Here is a 14155-nt window from a genome sequence, read left to right as displayed (position 1 = left end):
GGACGGGAGGTATGGACGGGTGTAGTCGCCCGACGGGGTTAAACTACATGGACCGGAGGACGGTGCGATGCTAACGGGACAGCAGCGCGTCCTGTTGTTGTTGTTGTTGTTGCCACCCAGTCCTCCTGCGACATCTCTCGATTCAAGTCCCAACACTTGGTGAGTTTAAGAGGCAATAGAAACTACGTGTCGCTGTCAAACGCGAGGTAATGCACGGATATAAATAAAGGCGAGTGTAAACAGTGAACGGACATCTGGAAAACAACTAGCTAGTCCCTCCGGTGTGCTCTGCCCCTCACGTTATGGGATTTCTCTGCATGTGCATGGTGAGTAGTAGCTGTTGGGCACACGCATGCGCACTAGTACCCCAGCTTTAAAAACAACATGTAGGCAGAACAAACGTGTTATTAAAAATGTGAAACGTTTCTGCATTTAATTCAACAATGAAACAGAAACAAGAACGTCATATAAACTGGTTGTTTTCAATTAATAAAATAATAAAACAAGATAATAAAATAAAAAGTGTAAACATTGTTATATATGATTATACGGGCTAGGGGAGGACAGGGTAACATGAGACACTTTTTACATGTGATGATTTCACTGCAAAATAAAAGTGTATTTGTTTCAAATAATAGATACTATATATACCTCAGGTTTTTACACGTGCTTGAGTCCAAAATGGATTGAGTCATGTGAGCTATACTTTCTTAATTTGTGGTCATTTGATTACTTTTGTTTATGGTTACTTAGATACAGGGGGTGGCTCATTTTACCCACTGGCTCGACTTACCCTGTTCTCCCCTATATATAGTGATCTAATACTGTAGTATGGACATTATTGAGGATATTTCTGTATTTTTAGTTAAAGGCCCCCTCCAGACATGTTTTAAGATATAAAAACACTCTGTTTTAAATAATCGTTTTTGTCAGATAAAAAAAGTTAGAGATTCTTTAAAAATACATTACCTCTATGTTACGTGTACAATCTGTGACTATGCAAATATTTTTCATTTCAAAAGTTTAGCTCCTGTCCTGTTCTCAGTCTGTGTGCACTGAAGGCTTAAAGTTCTATCAACTTAAAAATATGCTTTTCTTCTTGTTCCTACAGTTGGATGTTTGAGCTTCACTGTGCAGAATGATGTCTGTGCAGAGTTTGACACTAAAGGACTTTTCCCACATTCATCTGCTCAAAGTGGAAAGTTTCTCTGTGCTCACCTTAAATCTGATTTTAGGGGTGGACCTATAAGCAGGATTTGTGACATCACAAATAGTTTGGAGCAAATCGTGGTCTAGTATGAAATTTAGACAAGTGTGATGTGGAAACGTGACGCCTCCAGTGCACAGAAGGAGTAGATATAGTTTCAAGTATTTTAACAAGGTAATTATCCTGTTTTTGTGGAAAAAACAGACACACATTATTGCTCCAAGCAAAGTATTTTAATATTAATACATGTCTGGAGGGGATCTTTAAATTCTCCACATCATACATGTTATGTTGAATAGTGGACCAGATTGGCTCCAAACTAGTTGTGATGTCACAAATCATGCTTGCAGGTCCACCTCTTAAACTCAGATTTTCAATGAGCACAGAGAAACTTTCTACTTTCAGCAGATGAAAGTGAGAACAGCCTTTTAGTGTCAAACTCTGCAAATACATAATTCTGCACAGTGAAGCTCGAACATCCAACTGAAGGAACAAGAAGAAAAACACATTTTTGAGTGCAGGGAGTCTCTGAATATTTCCTCCACCACTGATGATTATACCCTGATGCTTGACCTTGTGACCCTGACTTGAAGAGGTTCCCTGTGTCAAAATCTAGTTTTAAAATCTAAATCTAAATTTGAATCTAAATCATTTTAACTGATAATGTGTAATATTGTGAATATGTAATATTCCACCATAGAAATACTGCACAATTTCACAATAAAGAGGCCTGATGAGCTGAGATCAGTCACATCTGTGTCTACTATCAAAAACAAACTGGAACTTTCCTATTTTCTCAGGCTTATGATTAGTTATGATAAGTATAGAAGGCATCATTAGTCGTCATTACTTTTGTTACTAGCTTTAAACTTGCTATAATACACGTTGTATTTTGTTTTAAAAAGTTACTTCTTATATGTCCTTACATGGCCACCGTACTGTGTGCGCACTGAACAAGTTGCTATGCAACCAGAACCGCGTCGCCTCCGTCAGTGACAATGGCAGAAAGAAGTCTTAATAAAAATGTCCAGTCCGTCGTCTTGCAGGTTTGTAGCGTTATTTTTCTGTTTCTTACAGTTTCTTTTAATCAGAACTGTTTGTGTGATACGAAAAGTTTAAACCCGATGATTTGTTGTCAACAGGTGACGTCGCTCACCTCAGTCAACAAACAACAACTCAAGCTAACGTCCTCTTAACATTGTGGCTGACGACGCTTAGTTTATAGTTAAACTAGTGTGGATACCAGCTAATGCTGAGTTAGAGGATGACAAAATATGTAGCGTTGTGGATGTTTAGTTACATCACAAATCATTAGATTGATAAAATGTGTGGATGGTTGTGTTTTTGTTGATTTCTCTCAGTTTTCACAACAGAGTTTCAATGTGCAAAACTCTCAGTGCAAAAGGTCAAACTGTCTTCTTTCATTTTGACCTATGGGACTTTAATTTGTAATACTGTGTGGAGGTTTTTAACAGCTTTTAATATAGTTTCATGTTGTTTCTATCTATGGTTTTTTGTGGGTATCTATTTCAGACATTTTGGTAATCAGCCTTGGTTAATTAGGACGCCAGCACTGTAGTTTCCATGTTCTTATGGCTTAATTAATTGAACCTTTGAAAACAAAATACTGTGCCTGTACATAGAAAGTGCAAAACCATGCTATACAGATTATTACTAGACATACAATCATTAAATCATTAAAGCTGGGTTTACAAACATACTCTCTAATGAGGTACTCACAGTATTCACAGATGGCTTATACACCTTTTAGTTAATTAGGAGACTTACCTGAGAAGTGTGTGAGTGCAGAGTCTTCTGTGTGCAGCCTGACAGGTAGTGTACTTTAAGGCAGATAATAATTTTGATATTTGAGACTTAAAATCTGCTGATATTAATTATTTAAGATAAACACATAACATACACAAACATCCTTTATATTTTTCTTTAAAGACTTGGGGCCAAGATGAGTACTGAGTGGGACATATTATAGCTATAAAATATAACTTGTCATGGCTCCCTGGTCAGTTTTAAAAAATATCTTTCTTTCTGTACTGCAATTTCTTGTTGCTTATCAGCTAACATATACCCCAAGTCAGGCTCCACTATTGTGGATAACATGAAATAAGTTTTACAGAATGTCATGATTGCTTTACTAGAATCTATTAAAAACATGAGAGTGGCAGAAAATATTATAAGGAAGTATAAGTCCACTGCTCTGTCTTGTTTAGCCCAAGAAACGCCCATCCTCCAGCAGTAAGGGTCAAAGGTCAAAGAGAACTGAAGAACGGCCGCAAGCGAAATCTGCCTCTGGTCCTGCAAAGAAGCACATCGATGACCTTTTTGCTAAAGAAGAACAATACAAGTAAGACTACTTGTTCCAATATCTGTTGGCCTTGCTTTGATTCAGTTGATGTGACGCAGGTTGTGTCTGAACCTTTTAAGTTTCACTAAACTTTAGTTTAGGGAATAATTTCTCTTTTGAATTGGTTGGACTCTTTTAGTTTCAGTGGATTTCTTCATCAAATCTGGTGTTCTTTTATAGACTTATAATTAACAATCATTGCTGACTTCACTGTTATTTAACATTAATAAATGCCTCCTGTAATACCTCAGTTAGGAAATCAATATTCCACAATTTGAGAAAGTTATTTTCATTCTATCACTGTCGTCTCAGGGCGCTGAATAGTGATATACAGGTAAAACTAATACTTCTCTTCTTGTCCATCAACAGATACAAACACAGTGGGTTCATTGCATTTCTTGCAGTGCTGCAGCACAAAAAACCTTGTCAATATAAAAACTAGCTGTGTCATTTTGTTTATTCTCTGTTTTATTTCCATCAGACTCCTAAATGCAGAGCTGGAAGCCAAAACAGCAGATCTAGTGAGACAGGCAGATCAACTAATGGTAAGTTATTAACATGTTTGTATTGTTTTGTTGAGAAATGATTCGTTTTCCTTTGGTGAGTAAACCTTTTAAAATATTATGAGAAGGGGGATGTTATCTTGATCGATTGGCAGATTTGCTTTAAACCTGAATGAGGCTCTTGGTGTTTGTTGGATTTTAGAAAGAACAGAGTGAAGTTCTGTCGAAATCTTTCTCCACCCTGCTGCTCACTGATATTGAGGATGAAGAAGCTTCCAGGTAAGAAGTATCTGAGGTCCAGATCTTTAAAACACTCCAGCTGCCAAACACACTACTGTACCTACAGATCTACAGTACATATCTCTCTATGTATCTGTCCTTTCCCCTGCAGGATGATAAAGCCTCAACAGTTCACTGTGCAGGAGCCTCGTGTGAAGGTATCAGCTCAGAGTATTTAGTTTGTGTATTTCTGAAACCTCAACAAACTACAGGTATACTTTTTTAATGCTGTACTTCCACATTCTTGTATTCTGTTATTCTGTGTTTTTAGGTGGTGACTAAAAAAAGGGTCACATCAACATCACAAAACATGCGCGCTGGAAAAAAAGAAAAAGAGCCTCAATGCAAAACTGCGTGAGTTTTATTTGATACCTTTTTCAAACCATATACAACCATTTTTATTCATAAGAAAATAATATGTAGGTCTTGCGTTTCATAAATCATATTATGCATCAGAGTTTCTCACAAAGCACCTAAAAGTCTTCACACCATTTGCTTGATTTCAGAACTCCGAAGATGCCTCTTGTGGACGATTTAACAGCTGTAGAAGACTCTGCTGACTTTTTCCTGGCGAAGACGATACGCAGCATGGAGGAGCAGATGAACGACGCTGATCTTCATGACAATGTTGTGGATGACGTGTCTAATGCTGGAGACAACGTAGGATCGGGTAATTTATGTCACTTTGCAAAAAGTAAAGGCTGGTTTTATCCAGTAATAATGAAAAATAAAAAAAAAATATCTGCTAATATTTTTAAAAGATGTAATTTTGTCAAACACAGATCTCTCCTAATAATGTTTAGTTCACTGAAGACGTTTTTCCAATGTTATACGATCTCTATTAGCTTTTACTGCACCTGATGGAACCTGATTAGTTCTGAAAATATTTTAAGACAGTAAATGTTTTTGTTACTCTCATGTTATTAGTTACATTTTCTAACAAAGAGGACCAGTGTGTGTTACAGTGGAAACTGAAAATCTTGTCACTTAAGAATCTAACCTATATTTAAATTGGTGCTTTCACATTAAATAAATCCACATCAGAGCATGTGATCATTTGTTTTTTGATGTGTTAAAGTAATTTTTCATCGGCTTGTAAATCTGATTATGTTCACTCTTCTGTTTAAGGCATTTCAGATGCTCAAATACGAGTTTTGAAGGCAAAACTACGGATTATGCAAGAGGAGCTGGATCAACTATCATGTGAATATTATAAGAAGGTATTTTTAAAAGATGTATCACTGCCCCTGTCTATCAGCAGAGGGGGACAGAGCTACAGCTGAACAGCCATCCAGTAATACAACAGAAGGTGGAAACACATCTGTCTATAGTTTTTTAAGTAATCATCATGCTCCCAATCTCAATTTTTGAAGAGCCCCTCAGAATATTAAACCTACTTGGTTGTTATTTTTTCTGATAGATGACTTAAACCTCAAACGTCAGACATTTTTTATACATAACATTCTGTTACTGCTGTTACAGGATGATGAAAATGCCAAGCTTAGCGCAAAGATTAAGGAGATTGAGGAGGATCGAGCCAGGCTGCAGAAGACCACCAGCATTCAGCAAACACAGATTGAGAAGCACCGAGCGTTAGCGGAGGAGTCTGCTAGGAAATGTGACGGACTTCAGGTGCAGGTGTCTGGTTTACACAAGGTTTGTGTCAAAAGGCTGCAAAACTGGTCCAGATATTCTTTAAATAACAGACACCATCTTCCTTCACTGTTCATGTCTGGTGACTTCCTGTTTGTGCTCCGTGTAGGAAATAGAAAATCTCAACAGATCCAACAAACAAGCCGCAGCCGCCAACAGCACTGTGGAGGTTCGTCTGACCAGAGCTCAGGAGGAGGTGGAGAGGTTAAAGACTCAACTCAACAAAATGAAACAGATGAACAAGGTGAGCTCATTCTCTTGGTTTCATTACTTTCCTGTTATTCAAATTAGATTTTTTTTATTTCAAGTTACAAATTTTCATGTTTAGAAAAATTGTTAAACTGTTGCTGACTTATAAACTAACTAGGGTTAATTTACAGATGCTCATATTCATCTTTTTGTTGATTATTTCTAAAAACATTTTGTAAAAATAAATTATTTGTGTGACAAGTGTTTCATCTGAACTATGAGGTGCAGAAGAACTGTATGAAAAATAAGAAACTTCCATATTGAGCCACGATAGCAGATTTTTGTTGTTTTTTTTATTGTGATTTCATTCTTTTCTACAAAAAAGTGCAAAACGTTTCATATGAGAAGGAGCTTCGACTTCACTCTTTAGCCATTAGTAGAGACTCAGGACTGGAATTTTATTTTCAACATGGTTCTTATTTTACCTTTGATGTTAACTAATAAATTTAAAAAGTTTCTATTTATTAATATAAAGACAAACACATGCACACCTGAATTTAATCACAGTCACAATCAAAATAGGATCCAGGGTATATTAAAATTAATTTTAATGATACATTTTAAAAATGTAGAGACTTAGAAGGGAGATATGCATCGACTGTAACAGAAATAACTTTCTTGTACTAAACTATTTGTACTACTAGGCATGTAATTTATGCTTGTATAGTGCCTGTAAAATATCCACCATGGAATGAAAAAAAACAAAACAATGTACACGCAGTAGACACAACTTTCTGCTAACAATCTCACAAATTGTAACATTTTATAGATGCAAAAACTGTCATGTGACTCTACACATGTTAGCAATGATACAAAATTATTATGATTCATACGTGTCCAAAATCTCAATTTACTGCTTAGTGTAAAGTCAATGTTTGAGTGTTTGTTATATCGGGAGCAGTGAACCAGGAAACAGGAGTGATTGTGGACACAGACATGAAGTAAAACAAACATAAATCAACAAAGTTATGATTAATATTCTCAAAACAAGACCAGTTCCTCAGAGTATTTTATCTACATCTGAATTCTATAAAGAGATAAATTATTTCTTTGTTTCGCTTGTACGAGTCATAGCAGTAAAATGTGGCGTTACAGGGTTCATGTAAAGTATCTCTAAAGCCATGTAATCATGAGTTTTGTAGTTCTGAGATCAAAATGAGTGAAGTAAGCTCACATGGTAACGTACGTAAAGTAAAAAGAGGATGCATCTCTTTAGTAGATGGAAAACAATGAGCTCAGTAACTTCACACAGTGATGAAGTGCAGCCTGAACTGAAGTATGCTGGGATATCAGAAGGATTTGATGTGTAGCAGCTGAGGTTTAAACTGCACAATAAACCTGAAAACATCTGAGCAAAATATGGAAAATGATACCTGAAGATGTTGTTGGAAAGTTCATTGAGTTAAATATTTTTTTTAACAGTTTCAGCATGCCGTGTAATTCTAACTGGTTTACATCTGAGACCTCAGGTTGCACAAATGTGAGGATTCTGCTCAACTTAATAATTTCTGTCTTTTATTCAACTCAATAAGGACAAGTTAAACGAGGAACATCAGAGTAAAGAAAATCTACTTGCTGAAAACAAAGTGCTAAAAAAGCAGAAGGCAGAACTCATCGTGGGTTTCAAGAAACAGCTCAAGCTGATCGACATTCTCAAAAGACAAAAGGTAAGTTTTCTCTCTTGTACCCTGTTAGTAGTTTAACATCGGCACATCTGTTTTTAATCTGAGTCTTTTTTTTTTGTTGTGCAGATGCATTTTGAAGCTGCCAAGCTGCTGTCGTTCACAGAAGACGAGTTCATGAAAGCTCTGGACTGGGGGAAGTCATAAACAGTCAGCATGTAAAACTTGGACACTTGTGCCTCAATAAATATTTAAAGATATTTGTCTGTGTTGTGGAGCACAAGAGGTTTGTTGTCTCTCAGATTTTTATAAGTATAACTTTATTGTAATTTAAAAAGTTTAGCATTTGAATACACACTGAATATAGATTTGGAGATCAGTCTCCTAAACATCATCACATTCAGCCACCAGACACATTAAAATCTTTCTGGAATGATTTTAATTAATCAGCAGTGTCCTAGTGAAATGTTTCTAAACCTTTCTGCTGTCACTGAATGCAACATTAATGCAGCCATATTATAATATTGGGGACTTAAGTACTTCGTGCTCACTGTAACCTTAAACTGTCCTCTAGGGGCACGGTATGCAATTTGGGGGAAACAAATTTAATCGCCCTCCCAGCCGTCTTCTGAGAAGATATCAGCCTGACGCGCCTTGAAGTTTTTTCTGAAGTCCTCATCAAAGTGCTCCAGGTCATCTTCACGGAGCAAACCCTGAAAATATTAACAGCTGCAGTCATGCACAGAAGACGTGAAACCTGTGTAAAATTATTTATGATTCATACACCGACTCTTACCTTCGGCAGGTATCCAAGAAGTTTAGTTGCGTGACGTTTAAGAAGTTGCTGCCTCTCTTCCTCAATTATCTGTCTGCGCAGATTCTCCCTCTCCTGCTCCATCGCTCTTTCTTTAGCCTCCAGCTCCTTCAGGAGAGAGATCACAATGTTATTATCACAGCAGATCATTTACATAACAATCAAAAGATGAGATACTACATCTGTACACTGTCTGAGCTCGTTCTTGATGTATCTGATTATGGAAACAGAGAGTTCGTACCAAGTCGGCCTCGCGCTGCCGTCTTCTGTCCTCAATCAGCTTCTCCACCTCGTGTTTGTGCTCGAGCTGCTTCATGCGTCGTTTCTGGGCATTCATCTGCTCGATCCGATCGTCCTCTGCGAACTTAGCCATCATAATTTTCCGGAAAGCCTCCTCTTCCTCTTTCTCTGCCTGCCTCCGCATCTCTTTGAAAGCCATTTGCTCCTGGCAGGTCTGCTGCATCATCAGCCTCTGTCTGATTTTCTTCTCCATCTCTTCCTGTTGGATGAAAGGTCAGAAAATCGACCATTACAATCCAATATATAAAATTACAATTACGTTGTTTTTTTCTTTGTCATTAGTGTAATCTCAGCTGCATCTTTGTGTATTTAAAAAGTGAGACAGTGAATCAATTATCCTCACAATATCTCTCTGCCTGTTAGCCTCTTCTTGTTCCTCCAGACAAAGTTCCTCACGGACTCTCTCCATCTCTTCACGCTGCTTCTTCTCCTCTTCAATCTTCTCGGAGAGCTAGAGGAGAACAGAGAGGAGTGTTTTGTTTTTGGTTTTTTTGATGTGTCATTGAGTGGGTAGATACATGGATGGGAGTTTGAAAAAGTTGTCTCTACTATTTTATGAAGGTGCTGCTTCGCTTCTTCTCTCTCTTGGATCTTTGCCATTCTGTTTTCCTCCTGCTGCTGCTGAAGGCTCGCAAACTCCACGATGCGTCTGTTCTCGGCTTCCGTCTTTTCTTGCTCCATGCGTCTCCACTCGGCCCGCTGCCTCTTGAATTCTTCAATGTGCTGCTGAGTGGCTCGGACCTTCTCCAGTTTCAGCTGTCTCTCCCTTCGAGAAAAGATAATTATTTTGCAATCAATCAATTATATTACAGCTATTCCTCAACTGCATGTTCAACCTGAGCTGCTTAATTAAAATATATACATTTGTTACATGATTAAATTCTAATTAGATATAAACATGCCAAATTTAGATCCATAGCATTCCAGTCCAGTCTTTGTTGGCACTCATCTCTCCCCCCAGTTAACCCCAGTTGACCGTGTGCCTGCATGCGTAGTGGCATTCATGTGTAAGAGTGTAAGGGCTCACATCTGATCCTCCTCGTAAATCTTCCTGACGATCTCGTCGACCATGAGCTTCTCCTTGAGGAACTCCTCGTACGCCTCTTGTCTCTTGCGCTCCCTCTCCAGGAGCTGCTGCTCCAGCTCTCTCTGGTACTGCAGCATCTCCTCGTGGCGTCGCTGCTCCAGCTTCTGCTGCTCGACAGCTGCCCTCTGATGTTCGCTCTTCATCCTGCGGGTGTAGTCTGCCTCCTCACGCTAAGGTCAGAGAAGAGACGTACACTGTATAAATCCTCAGAGTTATTTTGCATTTGAAATTTACACTTGAAATTAGGATTAAATCCCATTTAAGTTAAAAGTGATTCCAGCATTTCGATAAGTAGAAGGAACCTAATGCATTTTTCCTAATTCCTTCCTTCATTAGGAGGAATAACAACATTTTTACCCCTAAAATTGCTCTTCAAAAAGTATAATTCTTGCAACTTTAATTAAATACAGATAATTACAGACCCACGCATGCAGCTCAACAAAGTGTACATAATCATTTTTATTCATTGCAGTTCTTTACACTTTTTTCTATATTTAATGACACTGAATCTCTGCCTTTTGGTGGCTCTTATGCAAATAAAATCATCTGGTTTTATTTAAAGTAAGATATTTGGAAGAACTGAATCCATGTTTTACAACCAGCAGCTGTAAACCAGCAGTAGTTTACAAAAATAAATTGGTAACTGCCCAAAATCAACGAAGACAGAGCTCACCATTGTCTCAAACCTCAAAGCTTCCTGCTCTGCAATCTGCGCGGCTCTTTCTTTGTTCAGATACGCAGACTTCAGCTTTGACTCCAGTTCTCGAAGCTCCATGCTGGAAGTGATTTAAAGAAACATTTCAAAACTGGTATTGAAGAGGCCAACGCAGAAATCAGAAAGTGTTGCATTTGTACGCAGATCCATAATAAAACAGTAAGTTGAGGTAGTGTGTTAAGTGTGTGCACCTGTTCGCTTTAATATACTGCCTCATTTTTTCATCTCTTTGCTTTTCATAGTTGATGCGTGCCAGCTCTTTAGCCAGTCTCTCCTCCTGTTCACGCTGCTTTTCCCTGTTTGTTCTCTCCTCCTGTGCCTGCAAATTGAGTTAAAATTTGATTATTGACATCTTTACTTACAATGAAACAGTGAAGTGTTGTGTAAAGCAAAGTTTGGATCTACATTAACCTACCCTGACAGCATTTCAACTAGCTAAAGCTAATTAACAACTGTTAATTTTGTGATTGATTGATTAAATGTTTAGTCTATAAAAAAGGTAAGGAAAAAGATGAATTTTTAAGGGAGGGAGAAGGAGTAAATGTCAGATAATTTAACTTTTTGTGGGATAAACCATATCAGACACAAATTATTATTCAGAGTATTTTATATACATCTTAAAACATGTCAGAGGGGATCTTAAACAAAATCTGCACTAAGCAAACCCACCTTTAGCAGAGCACTCTCCATCTGCCTCTCCTTGAGCTCCTCCTGCACCTGTCGCAGGTATCTCCTCCTCTCGAAGCTCTCCTCGTCCCTCAGACCGGCCTGCAGCTGCCTCTCTCTGTCCACCCGCCGGGCCTCCTGCTCCCGGTTCTGCTCCCGACTCTGCCGCTGACTCATTAATCTCGCCCAGTTATGACTCTGTCACAAACACACACACACACACACACACACACACACACACACACACACACACACACACACAAAGAAAACAGTTTACGACCCAACAGGTGAACAGCAACAACACCAACAGTAACAGTGACGCGGGGAAACGCAGGTTTACCATGTTTGCGGTGTTTTTCGTCGATTCCCGCCTTGTTAACTGGACTCTCTTATTCGTTAAAAACTTTAAATGGATTCATTTGAAATGTTTTTTGATGAATAACCGACGTGAGACACTAACTGACCGCAGTTTTAGTCGAGCTATCGTTGGGGTTCCTCGGTTGTTTGGCGTTTCGTTGTCCTGGGAACGTCGCGTCTTTGTGCGCTCAGCCAATGAAAACCAGCGGGGATGATGACGTCAGGTCCGGGAAAATCAAAACGCGTTTTTCAACTGGCGAGGCAGAGATAATGACGTCATATACCGCAATTAATTAATTTCAGTTGTTTAAAAAGGAGGCTCATATCATATGTTTACTTATAATGAACTCTTATCAGAATATAATATCCCTGTACTTCCTGGAGCAATGGTCCTCAAGGTGGGGTCCAGGGACCCTCAGGGGTCCTTGAGGAGGTTCCAGGAGGTCCCCGGCAAAAAGGGGAATAATTTATTTTCACTATAATCCATCCATAAGTAACACAATGACAGGGTGTATGACTACTTTAGTCATGGGTTTCATACACTTCCTGTAATAAAACATCAAAAAGCAAAATTCTTATCAGATGGGGGTCCGTGGTCTAATTTGTGTCAGTTTAGGGGTCCTTGAGAATTTGCTATTGTCTTTCTGCTACTCTGTCAGGTATTAAAATTCTGAGATATTATCCGTCAAACTACCATACCAGAATTATATATTGGGAATATAGATCATTTTTTGAATATAAAAACCAATAGTAAATATATAAGGGAAATAATCCAGAGGGGCACAATTAGTAAACTTGCTTCTGTATTTATTTGGAATAATCTGTATATTGGTATAGACTGGAAAAAACAAGATTATTACCCCAGAATTTTTATTGTTTCAAATAAGGTGCGAGATGTGCCTGAAAATATTGCACAGGTGTTATCCAGTTAATTCAGTTATTGTAGAATACAGACTAAATGTTGACCCTCTTTGTTTCTTCTGTCAACATACAGATGAAACAACAATTCTTCTTTTTGGGGGGACTGTAGTCAGACTTTTTGGTATGAGCTTAATTTTTTTTAAAACAGAAAATTAGGCTCAAAACTCAGGCTCAAAATACAATTTATTTGTTTTGGGGTTTTTTTTGTTTGTTTGTTTGTTTTGCTGATGAAATGCCTGTTAAGATAAATTATTAATCTTATTTCTTTATTAGCAAAATTCCATATACACTCCAGCAAATTTGCAAATTAGGAACCTAAACTTACTGTCTTCATGTCCTTAAAATCCTCCCCGGACACTAAAATACTGCTCAACCTCTGTGAAAACTACAGCCTCATGTAATGAATTTGATTTGTAATTTATTCAAATTAATTTTGTTTATGTTTGCTTTTTATTTTTATTTCTTTATTGATGTTATGATCTTTGAACTACCTCAGCACACATTACCTCGTTACTGTTGTTGGAATGGTGAACCTGTTATAAGTTCCTTTGTGTAAAATAAAGTTAAAAAAAGATAGAAATAATAATGATGAAGAAACTAAAATTATTAAAACTAATTAAGAAAAAAAGTGCTTAGGTTTCAGGAAAAACTGAGCTTAGGTTTCTGTAAAAACTCAGTTGTAGACTAATTCTTGTTTTATAACTCATCACATATGTATTATTTTTATTATGTCAATGCTGAAAAAGCTCCGTCCCATCACAGTCATGAGCTCCCTGCTCTGTTTATGGAAAAATAATAAAAGGAAAATTAAAGAGGAGCCCAGTAACAGATCAGAGGCCAGTGTTGCTCCATCATGATCTCCAGGTCCACAAGCTGCTGCTCATTATTGCCTCTTTGTTTCACAGATACTGAAGAATCAGCTTCTTAAGTTCATCCAACATGTAAAAAAAATTTTCCACTGTGAACACTGGAACCAGATATGTCTAATTTAAGAAAAAATGATACAAAACAGGTGACTTAAAACAGGATATAGGCAAAAATATTGACATGCGTTGGCCTGTCAGTACTATGATGCACTATTATACTGAACAATTTCATGGAAAACATCATCAAAAGTAACAAAAACAAACTATTCTTGCTTTTTCTGATTTTTTTTACTGGATCAAGGAGTTTTTGTTTTACTATATAACTTTTTTGTCCAAGAAAATGCATCAACTATATTCAATGAAAGTTTAACTCTACATATTGTTGTAGTTCTCCAATTAAGACAGTATAACAGATGACTTTACAGTGGATGAAACTACAACACATTTCTTCGGGATATTTGCATCATACAACTGAAAACTACACTTAATTTACCACTCAGGCATCTTGACACCTTTAGACATGCGACACTGTAAAAATGAACATGTCAAAAGAA

The 14155-nt window shown here is 37.5% G+C and overlaps 2 protein-coding genes across 5 annotated transcripts; one reads left to right on the top strand and one right to left on the bottom strand.

Moving 5' to 3' along the window:
- The first annotated feature begins 18 nt into the window (after positions 1-18).
- Positions 19-8160, top strand: tex9 (testis expressed 9). Of its 3 annotated transcripts, none has more exons than XM_067590154.1 (12): positions 19-159; positions 3436-3569; positions 4051-4114; positions 4275-4351; positions 4464-4509; positions 4623-4705; positions 4858-5021; positions 5480-5571; positions 5834-6007; positions 6114-6248; positions 7786-7920; positions 8005-8160. In XM_067590154.1, the coding sequence occupies exons 3-12, from the start codon at positions 4112-4114 to the stop codon at positions 8080-8082; spliced, it is 987 nt and encodes a 328-aa protein (XP_067446255.1). In that variant the 5' UTR covers positions 19-159; positions 3436-3569; positions 4051-4111; the 3' UTR covers positions 8083-8160. The 3 variants fall into 3 exon arrangements, with proteins under 3 accessions (XP_067446255.1, XP_067446244.1, XP_067446235.1); XM_067590143.1 differs by lacking the exon at positions 19-159 and adding an exon at positions 187-326; XM_067590134.1 differs by lacking the exon at positions 19-159 and adding an exon at positions 2144-2253.
- Positions 8161-8297: 137 nt separating this feature from the next.
- On the bottom strand, positions 8298-12013 carry mns1 (meiosis-specific nuclear structural 1). Of its 2 annotated transcripts, none has more exons than XM_067590123.1 (10): positions 11922-12013; positions 11461-11655; positions 10983-11110; positions 10750-10852; positions 10017-10246; positions 9539-9755; positions 9333-9440; positions 8931-9188; positions 8672-8797; positions 8298-8588 (listed from the first exon to the last, which is right to left on the bottom strand). In XM_067590123.1, exons 2-10 carry the CDS (start codon positions 11632-11634, stop codon positions 8481-8483), a joined length of 1452 nt encoding a protein of 483 aa, XP_067446224.1. In that variant the 5' UTR covers positions 11635-11655; positions 11922-12013; the 3' UTR covers positions 8298-8480. The 2 variants fall into 2 exon arrangements, with proteins under 2 accessions (XP_067446224.1, XP_067446217.1); XM_067590116.1 differs by having other exon boundaries at positions 11798-12001.
- Between the last annotated feature and the right edge of the window lie 2142 nt (positions 12014-14155).

Source organism: Thunnus thynnus, chromosome 1 (genome assembly GCF_963924715.1).
Source record: "Thunnus thynnus chromosome 1, fThuThy2.1, whole genome shotgun sequence".
Lineage (NCBI taxonomy): Eukaryota > Metazoa > Chordata > Actinopteri > Scombriformes > Scombridae > Thunnus > Thunnus thynnus.
Note: the sequence above shows the minus strand (reverse complement) of the source record. Positions and strands in the feature narration are given on the sequence as shown.

Excerpts from the sequence above, each read along its gene's own strand:
- tex9 (XM_067590134.1), top strand. The coding sequence starts at position 2,206 with ATGGCAGAAAGAAGTCTTAATAAAAATGTCCAGTCCGTCGTCTTGCAG. Across the intron at positions 4,115-4,274 it reads GACAGGCAGATCAACTAATG|AAAGAACAGAGTGAAGTTCT; the intron begins GTAAGTTATTAA and ends GTTGGATTTTAG. Across the intron at positions 7,921-8,004 it reads ACATTCTCAAAAGACAAAAG|ATGCATTTTGAAGCTGCCAA; the intron begins GTAAGTTTTCTC and ends TTTGTTGTGCAG.
- mns1 (XM_067590116.1), bottom strand. Across the intron at positions 10,247-10,749 it reads CTTTGAGGTTTGAGACAATG|CGTGAGGAGGCAGACTACAC; the intron begins GTGAGCTCTGTC and ends CTCTGACCTTAG. Across the intron at positions 9,756-10,016 it reads ATTTACGAGGAGGATCAGAT|GGAGAGACAGCTGAAACTGG; the intron begins GTGAGCCCTTAC and ends CTTTTCTCGAAG.